The 12,943-nt window shown below is 38.3% G+C and overlaps 1 protein-coding gene across 4 annotated transcripts in view; it reads left to right on the top strand.

The window, feature by feature from the left end:
- The window catches only part of MEI4 (meiotic double-stranded break formation protein 4), a 137,270-nt gene that overhangs the window by 31,830 nt on the left and 92,497 nt on the right, over window positions 1–12,943 (top strand). For 2 of the 4 annotated variants that reach the window (XM_074538345.1, XM_026792740.2), the window contains exon 2: window positions 8,688–8,899. The exons of the other annotated variants lie outside the window; for them this stretch is intronic. In XM_074538345.1, coding sequence (XP_074394446.1) covers window positions 8,863–8,899 — 37 coding nt within the window. In that variant the 5' untranslated portion in view covers window positions 8,688–8,862. The remainder of the gene's footprint in view (window positions 1–8,687; window positions 8,900–12,943) is intronic. 4 annotated transcript variants of the gene reach the window in all.

Below are 12,943 nucleotides of genomic sequence, written 5' to 3'. Positions count from 1 at the left end.
CTTCTGGATACATCTAATTTAAATGCAAAATAAAACTTCAGAGCTCAACTATGTATTGCTAGTTTACAACTGTTTTCACAGTTTTACATGAAGATTTTCTTCATATTTCTTATTTGAAAGAAATAGATCTGTTCTCTTGCAAACAAGTTTGGTTTGGTTGTTTTTATGTTCTTTGCTTGATCTAATGGTAAGGATTTTAATGTACCTAATCTTCACTTGATTTATTCATCTGCTTGATTGGTTAAACAGTGATCACACATGCAGATCTTCCTAGGATGTGCTTTCTCTTCTTTTTTTAATGAACTTGGAGTCCTGTGTGCTGAATACTTACCAGTTGTCATCTTGGCGAGGTCTGTATTCAATTACAGGACTTTGTGTTTCACTTCCCTGTTTGAGTTGGGTGATTCCATCCAGAAGGTTATTTAACTTGTCCATTATCTTGCAAAACAGTGTTTCCAAATAACTTTCTTCATTTCTTATCTATAATTTGCTTTCTCATGGCCTTTTCTGACTGCTTCGAAATTTTCTTATTTGAATTCCCATGGTCTGACTCTTCCTTCAGAACAGGACAACCTGGACAATATAACTAAGTGTTTTGAAGTTCCTAGAATTGTAAATCCTGGTTTTCTTTCCTCCAAGCTTGACTTTCCTATACTTCCCCATGTCATTACTTCAGCAAACTTTTTTTTTGGACATTTTTCAGAGCCAGCATCCTGTGGGTAATATGGCGTTTTGTGGTTCTTTAATGCCATTTCTCTTATCCTGTTTCTTATCCTATTTCTCCACCCTGGAAGACTTCCAGTACAGCTCTGCCTCTAGCAATGCAGTTGTCAAGATGTTTAAAGAGTAGAAAAGTTACTTTTTAGCTCTTTACACTTTTAAATGAGGCTTTCTTGTACTTTTTTGTAGAAATTTTGAAATACAAGGAAGCTTTTCCAGCATTTGGAAATCATTACGCAAAGGGGCAAATGCTACAGCAGCCTCTGCACCATGAGCAGGTTGTCTGTATGCCAGTAAAAGGTCTGGGGACACAAAAATGCTAACTGCTGGACATAAATCTCTGTGCTTCAGGAGCTATAATATTAGAAGTTCTTGAACTCCCAGACCTTCTGATAGCAGCAAATAAAGACTTTGGCACTACTTCTAATATCCAACTGTGAGAAGGGGCAATTCTCAGGAGTTCAAAAGAAAATATATGCATATAGGTGGGATGGGTATGTTTCATGCTATAGGACCATCTTGTTACTGACCACCTGGGAATGCCTTACAGAATTGCAGCTGGACAAAATCCCCAGGGAGGACAGGGCAGTGGGGTCTGACCATCCCATCTGACAACCTCAGCAACTGCAGCCTAACCTTTTCATAGTAGAAGTCACCCTGAAATGGGCATGAGAGGGGAGAGCCTGAAATGCAGCCTTTTTGCAATATGCAGGTAGCAATTAGGATTTGCATGGAAGGGCAAGGAGGGGACTTTATAGAGAGACATTGTATTTGGGAAATGAGCTTTAGGAACCTCTGGCACAAACCACCACAGATGGTCCAGAGAACATCTGCTGTTCTACCCAGAGAGGGAGCTCTTGGGGTTACTGTTGGCTGGTAGTAGGCCTAGCACTGTAAATTTTCTTGCTCCACAAGATTTTTGCATACTTTCAGAGGAAAAAAAAGCATCTTTATGGACCACTGTAAACATACATCTGATTCAACCAGATTTACCTGTGAACAGAGAAAAGGAGAGAGCAAAGACAGCTAATAAAGGTGTGTCATACTGACTAACTATACAAACCAAAAGGGAAAGCGGTATCTTTTAGATGTTAGACCTCCTAATAGTTATTTCACATCTGCAACACCTGGGACCTGTGCAGAACAGGATTTGCTTTCAGACCTCATGGCCATGATTTTCTGTTGTCATTAATTTCTTTTATACTCCTGCATTCTTAGAAATATGCATTAAATACTGCTGATCAGTCTGGATCTTTTTAAATCAACTGATTCTTTCCTGTACAACAACCAGAAGCATAATGAAAATACAGTCATTAATGGATAATACGTTTGTACTCTCCAGGAAAGACAAGATTAAAGTGTGGGACTGTGAATCATTGTGGTAATAACCAAGAGTGAAATAAAGATTACATGGATGAAAACAGAAAGGATTTTGGTCAGTTGTATTGTGGAAAGCTTGCAAAAGAGATTTCACTGAGGCAGTCTCTGAAATACTGTACAGGCAGGTGAACAGACATCTCTATATTTCCAGTAAATTCTTATCGCTGTGATTACAATTTTTCCAGGTGTATGCTGGAGGACATGTATAAATAATACTGATAAAGCTCAGTTATTACAACATAGCCACATGTACAGGAATAAAAGACAATGGAATGCCAACCATAGATGGGACAGAGGTTTATGCACCCTGATGAGTTGAGTTGATGATTGAGTTTATAGAAATGGGACAACATTCAGTGGCATTTGTGAACATTCTTCATAAGGCCAAGAATTAAGGAGTAGTATCTAGAGTTTCTGCATTAAATCAAGTCATGTTTTGGAAGGATGCAAAAAAAAAAAAAAAAAAAGATATCTAGTAGAGATCCTGTAATAGCATGATGTGATGCAGCCATATGAAAACATCTTGTAAATAGAAATGTAATAAACAGTATTCTAGTAAGAGTTTACCTGGAATACAGTGTACATTTACAGCTGCTTACTCAAGAGAATTAAGCATGCTGAAAAGCAAAGAAAGGCATCTAAGTTGCTTAGAGGGAAGAAAGTTTTCACATGATCAGAGGCTTAGAGTACCTCTCCTATGAAGACAGGCTGAGAGAGCTGGGGTTGTTCAGCCTGGAAAAAAGAAAGCTCTAGGAAAAGCTTATTCCAGCCTTTCAATACTTAGAGGGGTGGGTTATAAGAAAGAAGAGAGAGACTTTTAACCACAGTCAGTAGCAATAGGACAAGAGGGAATGGGATTAAAAAGGAAAGATTTAGGTTAGGTGTTAGGGAAGATGGTCTTTACTGTGAGGGTGGGGAGGCACTGGCACAGGTTGCCCAGAAAAGTTGTGGATGTGCCATCCGTGGAAGTGTTCAAGGCCAAGTTGGATGCAGCTTAAAGCAACCTGATGTTGTGAAAGACATCCCTGCCCAAGGCAGAGGAGTTGGACTAGATGACCTTTAAAGCTCCTTTCCAACACAAACCATTTTGTGGTTCCATCTTTCAAAAGGAACTTGGCTTTCATAGCCTAAAAAAATGTTGCATGTCCATAATATTGCATGTTAATACACCACAGAAAAGCCATTTGAACTAATAGCCACTGCTGGCACAAGAACAAATGGTTATGAACTGGCTATTTATAAATTTATCCTGAAAAGATTTCTAAGCATCAGAGCAACAACAATTTGGAACAATTTTTCTAGTTGCAGCACCAAATTTAATGTGGTTATACAGAACAATAACAACCTGGATTAAATTGTATGATCAACCAACTAAACAGAACTCCTGTGCTTTCCTATGGCCTATATTATTAGAAGGAAATTTAATACAAGGGTTTGGGCAATGCAGATATAGCTCCTGTATCTCTAGATAAGGTTCTGAGTTCAGCACACACCAAAAAATGCATTTGGTGCTGCTGATTTTTTGTGCTTCACCTAATGCTTAGTTTCTGTGTCTGTTGTTCATTACAACACTTATTACCTTGATTATGCTTTGGTTTTATTACTGTTTAGGTACTTAATTGCATTTCCATCATTAAATATGCACTAATTCTTTTAAATGGAACTTTAAAAATTTTTTTTTTTCATTAGATTATATCTTTCCAATATATTGTGAATCTTGCTGTTATAGTATTACATTTCAGCTTGGCATGCTGATGTGTAATGTCCATTCCCCTCTCCTGTTAGAGTGTTATTGGTTGCTATAGCTACCGACCACTGCTCCATTCATGTCATTTATGAAGGCTAAATTCTTAGTGACCCTAAATCTGTTATCATGCACACCTTGTTGTTCCTATATTGTGAGATGTCAAGGCACCTAAAATGTTATGAGGAAGAGTTCCAAAAAAATTAGTAGAGCTTCTCTGCATGACAGTCTGGATTTGCAGGGCTGATCCCTCCATGCATTGCCATATTTTTACATCCACCTTAAGAGTAAATCAGCCAAGTCTTGTACATGCTGTAACACAGTCTATCTTGATATTTATTATTTAATCTATTAAAACATTTGGCTGTCTCCACACACAGTTGGGGGACCAATTAAAAGTCCAGAAAAACTATACAAAGTTTCTCATGTAATTAGACGTTTCAGGGCATGCTATTAAGGGCCATCTGTTCTCCTGGATGACTGAGTATGACTGAGAAATGAGATGTTTCCTTCTGTGCTTGAGGTTCCGTCTGTCTTGATTCTATATTTGATTAACTCTGTATGGGGGTGGGGACTGAATTTATTTATAATGGTCTTAATCTGTATAGCAGGTTAAGTATGATTAGGGTAGGATATTGAGCTGTTTAGCATTTGAGATACCCTTTATTGTTTCAGAGCAAATAACTGTCTTGAACATTTTTCTAGGAGAATCCCCACTGCTTTTCTGTTGTTTACATTTCCCCACTGCCTGTTTTTTTTTTCCTTTGTTATCAGTGATCCAATTTTCCCATAGAATAAATAGTTACAACTAGAGAAAAATCACTGCCATTTTATGCATTTTGAATTTGGCTAGTAAAGCCAAGCAGATCTGAGCAGTGCAGCAAAACATATGCTGTAAACTTATGAGAACTGGCTTGCTTTCCCCTTGGTAACATCTGTGCAGGCTCACCAAAGGTAACGTAGAACATGCCAGACTGCTGCAAAACGTGGAGATACCCAAATTAACTTTTAATTTAGGTATTTCTGCTGTTCTGCCAGCTGTGATGTGCCAATACCCTTAAGAGCACATTTCAGTCGCTTTTTATCAGTGCAGCTGGCTGCCTACACTTTTCCCTCTAAGTGCCTCTAAATGCTAACAGAGCAATGACATGCAGCAATACTTTTGTTTAACATTTCTAACAACAACTGGTGGCTTTAGCCAGAGTTTTGCATTATCACACACACATTTAAAACTTAAATCTGGCTATAAATAATACTTCAGCTTCTTTGTATAATTTTTGCAAATAAGATGAAAGGTCTCTTATGCTCTGCATATAGCAAAGTATTTACAAATCTGTGCCAAGCCAAGACATCTGATCATTGTGTTTTGGTTATAGTAATGTGGGTTTTTCTATCTACCATGTTTTCTTTGACATTTCACCCACTTTACGCACAGCAGCAAGTACAGTTATATCGGTATTCAAAGAACACGTTCACTTATTCATTTAAATGCAATATTGTTTGAAAAATTAAACAGGAAATAGTTTATGACACTCTGTTGCACACTTAGCACTGCTAATGCCACTGCCCTAGCATCACCCTTAGGCATGTAAACCTGGCACTTTCCCAGGCTTCCAGTTGATTTTAGGAATGGTTATCATAAACAGTTTAAGACTAGTATTTGATGATAATTGTAGGCACTTAGAATAGAAACTTATCAACAAAATTTAGATACAGTTAGCTATCAAGGAGTGAGTTAGTTACCTTTCACCTCCTTTATGTCAGCAAATAATACCAAGGAATTTCCAATTTGAAGTAACTTTTCCTGACTTAGAGAAGATGTGTAATTGGGTATCTCCCTTGGAGTGAGGTACATCACCTGGGAGCCCACATTCCTCATCCCTATGAAGAGGTCAGTCTTAACTTCTCTTTTAATTCCTTGAAGTTAACTTCACTGCTCCCCTATGTTTCCTTGGCCTGCAATGTGATGAAGTCAGTATTTTTCAGCAATTAGTATCTGACTCTAGAAACTACTTCATTTTCTCTCTCTTGAGGAGAAAGTGCGTGGATCTTTCTACAAAGAAAATATAAGTGCAGCTATCGTGACCATGCAGCTATAGCTGTTAATGATGCACATCACAGTGAACATGATTCATACAGTCACCTGGAATTTATTATCTACTGTGAGGGAGATGTGGACTTTTTTGTGTAATCAGAAAGAGAATATAAATTCTGTTTTAAAGAATTTTTCCTGAAATGAAAAGCCTAATTTCTCTTATTATTATTCAAAGTGAGTAAAGTTGTTTAAAGAACACCACAAAAGCTATTAAAACTTTGACAGATGTTCTGGTGAAATGTGAAAATGTTTTTTTTTACCTTCAGGAATAACATTATTTCACTATTGTGATAATTCTATGATCAGAAAACTGGAAAAATTAACTTTGATGATTTTCTTTTTTCCTGGAATGTTTCTTTCATAAGAGAAGGGCACAAGAAATCTGGAAGCATCAAGATTTGGCAAGCAATTAAATCATTCAGAAAGTGGAATTTTAATCCTTATAGGAGCTCTACTTAAAGTGTCATCTCACAAATGTGTTTTCATCTTGGGAATGGTGATGTTGGCTGTCTGCTCCCTTGACAATAATAATGTACATCTGTTCTCACAGTTTTCATAAAATGGAGGATAGTATAAATCACTGCAGATTATATAATTACTGCATAGTAAAAACACTGAGTTTATAGATGTTTTTACATCGTTTTCTATGTATTTTAATATGTGTATTGCTCATGTGCTACAGGAGTGGCGTTGCTTTCTCAAAATTCAATAATAATCAGAAATCCTTAACACATTCCTTATCCATTTTCATCATAAGAATACAAGTTATGTTACAGAGAACTAAAAAAAGGTGTGCACATGAAAATCAAGGTTTTATATAATTTTCCTGCTGCACTAGGAGCAGGGTGGAAAAAGGTGAGTTTTCTGACCCTCTGGGCCCTGTTAAAAGTATCTAGGTTTTTCAGGCTCCTCCCCTGTCTCAGCAAGAAACATGGGACATGCTTTCTTATAATTGAGACAGTAAAGCCTCTGCTATTCAGTGGCATCATTTTCCATTACAATACTTCACCTATAGACACAGCAGATCCTTTTTCTCTCAGGATCTAAATCATTTACAGGTTTTTATCCTATGCAGAAATTCCTTTGTGATAACGTGTTGTTTTGCATGCTAGAGACGAGGTCATGGGAGATCACTACAGCCTGATTTGTCTGCAAGAACCTGTGAAAGTTCAGAGCTGTTACCAGTGACAATCCTGCTCATGGGGGAATTGCAGGTGAAGTCATTTGTCCCCCAATGACCCCTGAAGCTTGTGTCCCATCTGCCTCAGCCTGTAAGCCCCAAAGAGCCTGGGTCCCTTGTGCCTGGTGCATTTCTCCACAAGGATGAAGCCCCAGCAGCAAAAAAGGGGTGCTCCTGCTTTGAGGAGCAGTTGCCCAAAAGATACTTGGGGAGCTTCTGCATCAGTGGGGTTAGTAGCTTTTTGGGGGCTTAAAGCTTGTTTTTGTTGAGGAACAAATGAGAATGGATATGTGAAAACTCTTCTGTCAGGCAGAATAATATAGACTGTGTTCAAGCTGTATTTTAATTAACGGTATCAAAAATAGAGTGTCATACAGACTGAATGCTAGGGACGATTTAACAGGCAGAAAGAACAATGAGTGAGAGCTTAGCAAACTAATATAAGGTTGGAAAACAAGATTTGATGACCTTTTAATCACTGAATTTCTCAGTATGTAGAGGAAGATAATTTATTTTCCCAATGCTTCAGTTTTTTTCTGTGCAGTGGGGACAATAAAACTGCTTGAAATAAGCCTTTTAGGGAGAAATGTTAAATATTGGCAATTGCTTACAGCTTTGATCAAAGAATCACACTGGCTATTTCCTTTGGGAAGTAAATGCTATGTGTAGATACAGAATTTCAAAGTATAATAGGTCATGAAACCATGATATGAGAAGGCATTCCTCTCAGACTTGTGAAGTAAAAAAGCCAACTGGACATGAAAGGGCCTTTGAAAATCTTCAGAGGAAAGAACAAGTGAGCACCTTTAAATCTGAAATTACAGATAAATACATTTTCCTTCCTTAAACCCACTGCAGTTCCAATTAGGGATTTTACTTCTCCCTTCCCTCCCAAAGTGTGGCACAATGCTGCTATGCATTATTGAACATGCTGCTGTGCCTTACTTGACCCCAGAGGTGACTGCTTCTGGCACCAGATAAAACGAGTCACACAGATTCCTTGAGTATCTCACTGAGAGATTGTGACTAGCTTAATTAAAGAATGCTCAAGAAGTGTTGTGAGATACTTGGATTACATGCATTGCGTAAGGCCAAATTAGTTATGAGCATTAATACAATCTTGATCTAAAGAGTAATTTGAATAAGGGATGAAATAATAACAAGATCCCTTTGAGTCCCATACAGCACACTTTGTTTTCCCACATAAAATATCTCGCACATAATTTAAAATGTTTCTGTGAGCAGAGCAAGGCAGTGCCACTCAGAAGTGCCAGGAAAATGCACTACCAGATGTGAGTCATTGTTGAACTCCAGCATTGGTTTTTTTGTTCACCTTTCAAGCACAAGACAACCTGTTCCCTACTGCAGAGTTGCCTGCAGGTGCCTTGATGGAACATGCAGTGAGGAGCCTGCCAGTCAAGGGGGAGTTGTTTGATTTTTTTTCTGAAGTTTGAGGAATTATCTTCATTTCCTGAGAACACCTGGGGTGATGTGGCACAACCATCTTTGTCCTTGGGTGAAATCTTGGCATTTCTGAAGTCAAAGAAATCTTCCCTTTTATCTTTCAGTGGTACCAGGATTTCCACCATATACATGTTTCAGTGCCATGCTCTTTCAGGCAAGGAAAGAGTGAAGTGCTGGAAATGACATGAATTTCTGTAGCCATGTGGTCAATTTCCCTACCAAAGTGGAAGAATCAGACTGGATGTAAGTGACAATCACCAAATCGGTCTTGGAAGTTGGATGGCCAGAATGGGCTTCCACTGCAGCTTTTTGCATGGTAAGCTTCATACATTTTGTGGATACCTAGAAAGTTTGGTAGCAGGTTTACTTTAATGAAATCTGAACACAAGGAGATCAGATTTCTAAGTCTAAACTTTGTATATTTCTAGGATAGATTCTTTTGATTAAACACACATATCCACAGTGTATTTAGGACATCCCAATTCTAAGATGAATTGAGTTACTCCCTAGATCTGCATTGACTCTTAAGAGTAACTGGCTACAATTAGTCACACTTTTATACTTATTCTTTGTAAGTACTCTAGGGTTTTAATGAAATGGGGCTGGAATACTTAATTATTTATTGTTACTAAGCTAGTTAGCACAGAAACGTGAGCAGAGAATTGTATTTTAACTTTACAAGCAGGGTATCTCTGCAAAATTTTCCCTTTGATTACTACCAAATGAAATATCTCAGCTGAATAACCATTTTCTTTTCAGGTACTGAACAAATATCTCTAACAAATACTCTTCACACAAGCTCCACTTGTAAGACCAGAATTCCACATGCAAATTTCCTTTGAATGTAAAACCTAAGGTGGCTGTCTAAAGCTAAGCATACAAATGGCATTCTGAACATTTAGTTCTAATCCATTTATTTTTGTTTAGTTCTGTGCTCCATTATAATGAGATACACGTTTTTGTGCATCGAGGACTGTAATTACTCGTGTCCATAGAGCAGCTCAGCAGAGAGTATAATTATTGCTCACATGTCAGCTCAAGGCAAGAATTAGACTCAAAAGTCTGACATGGTCATTACTCCTACATTTTAATTTGTTCACCTCCAGGTAGCACCTAACACATCACCTATGCCTGTCCTAATTTTTCAATACAAAGAGATTAAACTCCTGCCTCTGTATCCTTTTTTGTGAGGGAGACAGTCATACCTGAGAATGAAGCTGGTTCTTCATTCATGTCAGAAGGACACAGAGCTGGTTCTGGGACAGGACCACAGGGCAGCACAGGGCCACGTGTGCAGCACTGCCAACATCACAGACACATCTGAGGCTGCAAAGATGTGACAGATGGTCCTGGGTGCACAGAGGTGGAGGGTGTTCTCTTTCTTTGGAAAAATCAAGCAAGGTCTTGGGGCAAGCTGAGTATTTGCCACAGCTGGAGAGATTTTTTTCAGTCTGGAAGTGACATAGCCATTGCTCATGAGCTATGTGTAGATCAAAAACTGGTTTGATGTGGCTGCCAAAGACCCCTTCAAGACAGGGGCTACAGCAGGGGTGACCAGAGAGCCTGCATTGTATGCTCTCTGTAGGTGCCCCTCATGCCCACCTACCTCCAAGTGCAACTTGCTTCAGAATCCAAAAGCACTTTTAGCACAGGAAGACACTGGACTGTCCCTTACTCAGCTGGAGAATGGGAGCAGACAAGGGCTGCTGTCCAGCACAGGTACCCACCCACTGGTGTTACACTGGCCTGTGCACTGCTGACACTTCTCTTTTCTTCTGTTTTTCTGTTTTCTGTCTGGGGCACCATTAAATTTCCAGAGAACTCTCACAGTTCAGTACAACAAAAACCTTCAGGCTTTAACACAGTGTATTGGGTTTGTGGTTTGTGCTATTATGTTGAGCAAAACCAAACAAGTTATAAAGCCACAAAAAACCTTCAAACATCCCTCCTTTGCCTATTACCAGTGAATCTTGGCTCTCTAAATAATTTTAAAATATCTGGTACTTAGGCTTTTTTGGCTGGCTTTCTCTGAGTTTGTGTGAAGACTTTCCTCCACAACAGAAAGCCCTGACCATCTCAGTGCTATATATTCAAGGCATGTCTGCATACTTCCCATTATTTTGGGAACTACAGACAGAGATACAATGCTACAGTTGGCCAAGATTTCTCCATAAGGCCCTGGTAAGGTACAGGAGCCTACACAGAGATAATAATCTCATCATAGAGATGATTACCCTGCTCTCTACCCTATGAGTGAGTGAATAAAGGAACCACATTTTCCTCTATATTCATACAACTAATCACAAAACAATAATATTTTTTCAGAAAATTGTCTCCATTACAGCAATGTTGGAAGTAGTAGGGTGAGAGTGAGTCAGCTGCAAAAATTAAAAATTCTGTTTTAATATATTTTGGTAATAAATGTTCACAAACAAGCAAAATTAAGTTTGTTCTCTATATTTTAAATTAATTTTTACTCTTCAGTTTATAAGACTCATGTCTCACTATATGATTTTAAGTAGTTTCACAAAATTGCTTCAAAAGAAATGATTCTGTAGAGTTTGCATATACTTGATACATATCTTTGAAATTATTTGCTCTTGTGCATGGTTTTAGTTACAGAATAAAGACTGCTTAAAGTTTTATTGAGAAAATTCAAGTAATTCCCTTACAACTAAATGAAAAGCACATCATTAAAAGAAGATTTAAAGGCAAGAAAAAATCCTTTTATGAGAGCACAACTCTTGAATAATTACTTCAGCTCTGGCAGTGAATACTTCGTTATTTAATGAAATCTTAGTATGCAGTACTTTATCCCAAATGTGTCACGAATTTTCAGTGAGAGAAAATGAACTTTGGTCCTAATGTGTACTCTGGGAGTGAGAGGCACATGGCAAATATTATAGCAGTTCACTTTGAATGTTATTTGCTCAGGTATCTTTGCTCAGGTAGTATCTGGGGTGTCAATAACAGCAATTTCATGTTCTCTGTCAGGCTCTACAGGAAAAAATGCATGAGAGTCCTTTGCTTCCTCACCCCCTGGCTATGGATCTCTCATGCTGATGCACAGTCCGTGTCCCCAGGTCTCCCCCCAGCACCCTCACTGTGTCTCAGCTGCAGCTCTTCACCATCTGTGGTGTTCACTGGTGCACAATCTGTGTCCCCAGGTGTCCCCCCAGCACCCTCCCTGTGACTCAGCTGCAGCTCCTGTGGTGCTCACCCGAGCCCCTCTGTGCCCATTCCGTGCGATGCTCGGGGGCACCCCCACACTGCTGGCTGTGCCTGAACCCCAGAGTGCAGCACAGTGTCTGCACTGGGGCTGCAATTCCTCTCACCTAACCTCAGCTTTCCAAAGGTTAGAAATATAGATATTACTCCAGTCCCTTTCCAGCTAATGGAAGGAGACAGGAACAGCTGGCCAAGATTTCTCTGGGTGGACCTCACCACTCTCCAAAGGTGTCAGTCCTGCACCTGCAGGGACATCAGCTGGATAACGCTAACTGCATGTGGCAATGCCAGGTCTCAAGAGTTTGCAGAGACAGAGCTTGACCTTAATGTGCACCAAAATGATTTTAGCATTAACAGAACCATTTTTGGCAAGCACGTTGCTCTACATAAGGAAAGATCTGCTCATGGTCCTCCCAGTACTTGGGCCTGATATTTCAAATGCTGCAGATTATAAGATGCAAGAGCAATACAAATAAAAAGTTTTATCAGTGATAAAGAAACATCATTAGAAGCTAGTGAAATACTTTTCTAAACCATTTAAAACCATTTTGCCAATAGGTCAGGTGCAAACTAAGTTAACTCAAAAGGACTACAAATACTGATTTTTGAAAATTAATAAAATAAATAAAACAATACTAACATTACCTGAGAAAAATTAAGGTTGGAACCAAGAAAAGTAGAAGCAAATTATATATATTTCTCAAAGATAATTGCTGGAAGTATATTTATGTCTCTAAGTACAAAGGGGAAATTGAAAAAAACATTATTTATATCTCAGCACATTTAAAGTAATATTACATATGTAATTCCAATGAGTATAAGTTCAGTTAAAAGCCATACAACATAGAAGAACTGTGCTCTCATTATGATTCTTCCTAATAAGTAAGTGAACCACTGAGCAAATTCTTTTTATTCATAACCTGCACAGAAGAAGACAGGGATAATTAGTGGCACAAAAAAAAAATCTGTCAGTGTCCAATATGAAGTTCTTGTTTAATGCCAAATTAAATTTCTTAGCTTTTGTCTGTCACTATTTGGTTTTTTATGTTAAAGATATATTTCAATAGAAAGCCATTTGTAAATATTAAATAATCTAAAATTTTATTAAATACATTTATCAGGATGTGATTTT

This window comes from Zonotrichia albicollis, chromosome 3 (assembly GCF_047830755.1).
Source record: "Zonotrichia albicollis isolate bZonAlb1 chromosome 3, bZonAlb1.hap1, whole genome shotgun sequence".
NCBI lineage: Eukaryota > Metazoa > Chordata > Aves > Passeriformes > Passerellidae > Zonotrichia > Zonotrichia albicollis.
This window is presented reverse-complemented; position numbering and strand designations above follow the sequence as displayed.